The 6857-nt window shown below is 32.5% G+C and overlaps 1 protein-coding gene across 1 annotated transcript; it reads left to right on the top strand.

Annotated features, from left to right (window-relative positions):
- The first annotated feature begins 434 nt into the window (after positions 1-434).
- Positions 435-4548, top strand: LOC8260862. Its single transcript, XM_002523006.4, has 3 exons — positions 435-930; positions 1028-1375; positions 3807-4548. Exons 1-3 carry the CDS (start codon positions 610-612, stop codon positions 4293-4295), a joined length of 1158 nt encoding a protein of 385 aa, XP_002523052.1. The 5' UTR covers positions 435-609; the 3' UTR covers positions 4296-4548.
- Positions 4549-6857: the final 2309 nt, after the last annotated feature.

Here is a 6857-nt window from a genome sequence, read left to right as displayed (position 1 = left end):
CTTGACTAATCCCTATTAATGTAACCAATGTGTATAAGCAGTCTAGCCTACTCATCTAACAGCAATAGTACTGTTACCATCACTTGCCGCGAGATTTAGGTTTTCCGGTGGCTAAAATATTGGGTCTCTTTAGAGACTGAAGCTACTATTTCTTCAGCGTTAAAGTGCACGTTAAAGTATCAAGAGATCTTTAGTAACTAAATTAACCCAAAGAAAGATTTTTTATATTTTTTAACTGGAAACCATAAAAGGATGGATAACCTAATGCAGCCACCTGCTGGGACCGTATGAATTGGAGTCTCCAAGCGAAAGCCAATAAAAGTATAAATATAAATATAAAACGACAAAGACAAGAGGAGTAGTCTAAAAGAGAAAAGAAGAATAAAGCAAAAGACATCTCAATATGCAAGTCTGTATTATAAATTATAATACACCATCCTCTGCCGTTGGACAGATGAGATGTCCCTTTTGTCTCTACCCTCCCATAGTGCTCTAACTCAAAGGACCCATCCATAATCGTACTCGCTTTATATATATATGCACCCCTAAAATCGTGATCATTTCAGACATAAATCATCTCCAAGTTTCACATTATCGACTGTCTTACAAATGGGTTCAAGAGTGAGAAGGAAGCAGAGATGGTGCACACAAACCTTGACTCCTCTAATGGAAGGTCCTGATCCTGACATGCAAGAAGATGGTAATAAAAAGGAGAGTTCATGGGAAGTAATTCGAGAATGGTTCCGGCTGCAGAAGAGTTTCTCTAGTAACAATTATTCATCAATTTCACCAGATGGAAGCATGCCAGCTAATAGTAAGAGGCAAGACTTGAGGCTTTTGCTTGGTGTTCTTGGATGCCCACTAGCCCCAATCCCTCTGGTCACCGACTTCAATTTTCACAACAATTTTCACATTAAGGGTGTGCCAATGGTAATTAATTAAGCTCTTAGACATGCTTAATCTTGAATTTTGTTGATCTAACATTTTTTATTGATTTTTTTCTTTTGCTTTTTAATATAATGAATAGGAAAATTCCATTGCGCATTATATTATACAACAGTATTTGGCGGCCACGGGATCCTTAAAGAGAGAAAAAGAGATGAGGAACATGTATGCAACAGGAAGTGTGAAGATGGTCCGTTGTGAGACAGAAATATCCTCAGGAAAAAATGTCAAGAGTTTAGGGACCAGAACTGGAGAGAATGGGTGTTTTGTTATGTGGCAAATGTTGCCCGGAATGTGGTCTCTTGAATTAGTTGTCGGAGGGAATAAGGTCATTGCCGGAAGCAATGGGAAGACCGTGTGGCGGCATACACCTTGGCTCGGCACTCACGCTGCCAAAGGACCCCAGCGCCCTCTTCGTCGCATAATCCAGGTAATCCATCATTAATTATCATTCATAACCACTCAATGCTACATTTTTATAAGAAACCAACTGCCCTTACCAAACTCTGCATTATTATATGTATCTGCAAATGTACTAAATGAATGAATAAGTGAAATATATTTATTAATTTTGAATAATATATCATTCATTTATCTATTATATTTAATTGGTAAAATTACTCTTAATCTTTATTGCTAGATACCAAAATTCTCTTGTTAACTTTGTGTACCCTAAACCTCAAATCATTATTTTCCCCATGTTGCATCACTCATCTTCTCATCCTAGCTGTACTTAAGTAATTAACGAATAAGTTTAGAAAAAGGCACAATTTGTGAATTGATATATCTTAAATTGGAATGAAAATAGCATTTAATCTCTTGATCTAACTAATACTTATTAGACACACCAATTGATGTTAACGTTCCTAATTCTTTTATCATATTAAATTAGTAGATTTTTGTTTTTAATAATTAATGATAACATTTTTATTTTTAAACTCTGTTAAATTATTATATCATTATATAAAAGAGTAATTTTGAATGAAATATCTAAAATACCCTTAATAAATTAAATATTTTAACATTCCTTAATTTTATCAAATTATACTAATAAATTTCTATATTCTTAATAATATAACAAAACTTATAAGACAAAATAATTAACCCGTTCATCTATTATCTATGGATTAAAAAAAATGTTCTCTAAAACAAGTTAACAAATATATCCTATTGTTTAGATTATTAAATAGATTAGTAGATAAAACATAAGATGCTAATTGAAATTAAATTAGTTGTATATATTGAATTAATTATTAAATATATAATTTAATTTGAATAAAATTTAAAATTTGACTCTACAATATTACTTTATAATAAAAAAGAAAAAGTAAAAATTTGATAAAGCTATAATTATTTTAAGAAATCAATTCATATGTAATTATTTTTGGGAAATAATGAAATTTAAATATATACACCATCTTCTTGTTTCCTTTTTTTCCTTTAATGTATCTTTTCTTGGAATCATTTGAAAATCATCTTGGATCTTCTTGAATTGTTTCAATGACAATATCCCAAGGAAATGCACAAATAATATTTCGCTGGCTGACATTGATGGAGAAACTGTCTCATGCTTTACCAGACAAACGTCTTTTTTCTTCAAACACTCATGAGTCATCAGGATGACACGTGATTTTCTTTGTGACGTCATCTATCATCAATCACGTCCAAAGTTTATATTACCATACATATGACCTCTTGGGATTGCAACTTATTCTGCCTTATGCTTTAACTTTTCTTTTCCTTTCTTTTCTTTTCTTTTCTTTTGCACTTTACTGAACAGTGCCTCATTTATTGAATTATTGCCCCCCCAGCTTTTGTCGGCTTTAATTATTTTTGTTCATTTCTAACTTATTCTCTCGAAACAACCTTCTTTTTTTTTTTTCTTCTCTTTTTAACTTGTGTTTTCTTTTACAACCTTTGTTAGTCCATCTAGCTGTACCATTCTGTAGAGAGTAATACCTACTTGTACCATCTAAATCTTCAATTTTGACAAGCCCTTTAAGGCAGGTGAGAATAGTTTTGACCCTCTTTTGTTCTTTTCTTTTTCGTAAGCCTATAAAGAAAGTTTCAAGGCAAAAGGATTGAAGCCCAAACTTAATTCCATAGAACCAAGAAACACTTCACTCTAATTCAAGTGCATTGTGGAAGTTTCTCATAGATATTTCCTTCCAGATAGACAGTAAAACTCTAGTTAATCAAGTGGATGAGAGTAAGAGAAAAACAAATAAGTCAATTCCTTTTGAAATTAAACTATAAGCTTACTTGAAGACAACATTATATGACTCTCCACCATTTTAAAGTTTTGATCTGAGCTCCAATAATTAAGAGCTTGTCTAGTGCTAGAAAAACTTGAACAAATTTTTATTGTTGGTACGATAGCTACTATGTTTTGGCTATCAAGACTATATATAAAGGAAAGGATGAAGTGTCAAACACTCATTATAAGTAAATTTGTGGAAGAGAATGACTTGTTCTTTTTGTTTGTTTGACCCTTGAATGTATAATGATCGCATATGAATTTTCTATAATTGATTGGATTGGACTCAAGATTTGAGTTCGATACTTCAAAGTCTTAAAGACAACATTAGTACCGATTGAATTACATCCACTTAGTATAATATTTGATAAAATAATTTTAAATTAAAGCTTAATGCGCTAATTGTAGTGTGAGCGCATCTTGAATAACAAATGACTTCAAACATTAATTCATATCTTCCATTTTCTTAAATCTTGTGTTATTTAAGAAAAAGCAAAGGTCTATTAACTTGGATTTTGGGTTGTTTTCTTTTAAATTGCACTTGATTAGATCAATCATTTTTTATTTAATTATTTTCTTTTTTAATCTCTTAATTGTAATCTAGGGCTTGGATCCGAAGAGCACAGCCAGCTTATTCGCGAAAGCTCAATGCTTAGGCGAGAAGCAAATTGGGAAAGAAGATTGCTTCGTATTAAAGGTAGCTGCAGATCGTTCAGCTGTTATGGAAAGAAGTGAAGGAGCAGCAGAAGTACTTAGGCATGTATTATATGGGTACTTTTGCCAGAAAAGTGGTCTCCTAATTTACTTGGAGGATTCACATCTCACCAGAGTACAAACATCAGAAAATGATATTATTTATTGGGAGACTACTATAGGAAGTAGCATCGATGATTATAGAGATGTTGATGGAGTGTTAATTGCTCATCAAGGCAGATCTATTGCAACGGTTTTCCGGTTCGAAGAAGAATCTGTGCAACATAGTAGGACTAAAATGGAAGAAATATGGAGGATTGGTGATGTTGTGTTTAATGTTCCAGGCCTCTCCTTAGACTATTTCATCCCTCCTGCTGATATTTTTGATGCTTCTCCGTGATTAACTGACTTTAGTTAATTTGTTTGATTTTATGTTCTTCTCAGTAATTACAATATCGGAGGGCTTGTGGCATACTTAATTAATCTCAAAGAATTGTATTCTACATATTTGGATTTAACTTTAGGTTACTATATTCAAACAGGATTTCAATGACCAAGTACCATTACAAAGTTCGGGATAAAGAATGGGTTTTGGCTTTTGTGAATGGCTTGGTGGAAAAATAAATACATAATTGTGTTCCTTTTGCTCTTTCCATAATTGTGTTGTTATATACTACGGAAGTTGATATTTGTCAGTGAAATAATGAAGAGTAATGTATTTAATTAATGAAAGTGTACAAATATTTCTAGGGTTACAATATAACAATAGGATTTAGTTATAAAGATAATTATAAAGATAACATGTATTTATTTTTCTTTATCTCCTAACACCCTCCCATAAGCCAATGCTGGAAAAGATTGCAGCCGAAGCAAAGGATGAAGTTGAATAAATTGTTTAGTAGGCAGTGACTTGGTGAAAATATCAGCGATTTAATTTTTAGATGACAAGAATCAAACCTAAAACTCTTTACCTGCTATCCATTCTCGAACAAAATAATAGTCTAATTTTATATGCTTTGTGTGAGCATGCATAATAGAATTAGATGAAAGGTACACTCCTCCAATATTATCACACATAATGAAATATGAGTAGTAAGTGGATAACCAATTTCAGATAAAAGAGATTTGATCCATAGTGCCTCTGCAGTTGCATTTGCTAAAGCTTTATATTCTCCTTCAGTATAATATCTAGCAATCTGTGGTTATTTCTTATCCACCTAAGAAATTAAATTATGTCCCAAGCCACTTGTGGAGTGCCTATCATTAAGACCACTGCCTCAGTCATTATCATAAAAAACACTGCAAGTACATGTTTCCCGAACTAACAATTGTCAAGTCAAAAGAAATAGTATATTCCAAATAATGTAATAGCCATTTAATCGCTCTTTAATGGATGTATGTTGGGCTATGCATAAACTAAAAGAGCTTATTAATAGAGGAGGAACTATCAAGGCGAGTTAAGATGACATATTGAAGGCACCCACCACCTGTCGATAAGAATCCTCATTGTTTAATAGAACACCATCGGATTTGGACACAAATGGCGAGCTGACCATTGGAGTAGTACACGATTTTAACTCATGCATGGAAGTCCGATGTAATAGATCATCTATATACTTTCTTTGTGTTAATAGCAGACCATCCTTGAATTAGCAACCCCAATGCCAAGAAAAAACCTAAGGCTCCTAAGTCTCATTGAAAAAATACCTTCAAGTTGTGTAACAACCTTAGTAATAAGAGTTACTGATGATCTTCTAATAATAATATCATCCATATATACTAACACAAAAAATTTGTTAGTGCCATTTAAAAGAAAGAACAATGAAGAATCTGCTTTAGAATTGACAAAGCCAAGAGAGTAAAGAAATGTGCTTAATTGTAGATACCGAGAATGAGGTGCTTATTTTAGACCGTATAGTGATTGATGAAGCTTGCAAACATAATCACCATAATCATGATCTTAAAATCTAGCAAGCTGAGTCATGTATATAGTCTCTTTTAGATGACCATGAAGAAATACATTTGATATATCAAGTTGCTTGAGACCCCATGAATTTTGCACTGCAAGAGTGAGTATAGTTCGAATTGTATTTGCTTTGATCATTGGGTTAAAAGTATCATGATTGATAACTCTATTTTATAAGCATATAATTATAGTTTTATGGTATGTTTATTAGGCAATATGCTTATAATTTATAGAGTTATAATATGATTTAGTTACCTAATTTTTATTTGTGTTTTTTATTTTGGCAATATCAAGAAAATCTGAAGCCTTTCTGAATATAGATTGTAACTTGGATCAATTTAGAAGAGCGTTAAATGTTAAAGGAGTGATTTTTGTCATAAAAATTGATGTTTTAAGTTGAACCGGCTCATCAATCGGTTCAAAGGAAGTAATTGGGCCAGAACCAGTCGAAGGATCGATTGGACCTTGAAGAAAACTTTACCTTTGTTGTGAACCAATGTTATGACTGATTTGAGTACTTAAACAGGGTCAGGACTGGATGGAGAACTGGTTCATGTCGAGAAAAGGAGTTTATGAAGAAAACGACGAATTTCAGCATTAGTCATATTGGCTTCGGTGAGGTTTTCGTGATCGTAAGGCTCCAAAATTGAAAAGTGTTCTTCATCAACTTTGTAGAGAACTACCTAAGCTGTAATGCTCGTAAAGATTTCAACTCCATGTCAGATTTTTGAGGATAAGAAAACTTGAAAGATGTTGTGCAGTTTGAATCTGTTTGGATCAATCTCAGTTTTTAGGCCTTATCTAAAGCTACAGAGGTCTGATTGAGATGATTCAAATATAAAATGATCTATTCTTTAAGGGGTACAATGTTTATTCAGAACTCAAGTCTAAATTAGATTTCTATAAGGTCCTACAATAGTCCGAAATGCAAAAAAGGAAAAAGACACATTTAAAAATTATGTTTAGATTTTCTTTGTATTACCCTATAAAAGCATC

This window comes from Ricinus communis, chromosome 4 (assembly GCF_019578655.1).
Source record: "Ricinus communis isolate WT05 ecotype wild-type chromosome 4, ASM1957865v1, whole genome shotgun sequence".
Classification (NCBI taxonomy): Eukaryota; Viridiplantae; Streptophyta; class Magnoliopsida; order Malpighiales; family Euphorbiaceae; genus Ricinus; species Ricinus communis.
Note: the sequence above shows the minus strand (reverse complement) of the source record. Positions and strands in the feature narration are given on the sequence as shown.

What these genes read in the sequence shown, in the direction of transcription:
- LOC8260862 (XM_002523006.4), top strand. Translation starts at nt 610, where the DNA reads ATGGGTTCAAGAGTGAGAAGGAAGCAGAGATGGTGCACACAAACCTTG. An exon ending in ACATTAAGGGTGTGCCAATG is followed by an intron (nt 931 to 1,027) that starts GTAATTAATTAA and finishes TATAATGAATAG; the next exon opens with GAAAATTCCATTGCGCATTA. An exon ending in CTCTTCGTCGCATAATCCAG is followed by an intron (nt 1,376 to 3,806) that starts GTAATCCATCAT and finishes ATTGTAATCTAG; the next exon opens with GGCTTGGATCCGAAGAGCAC.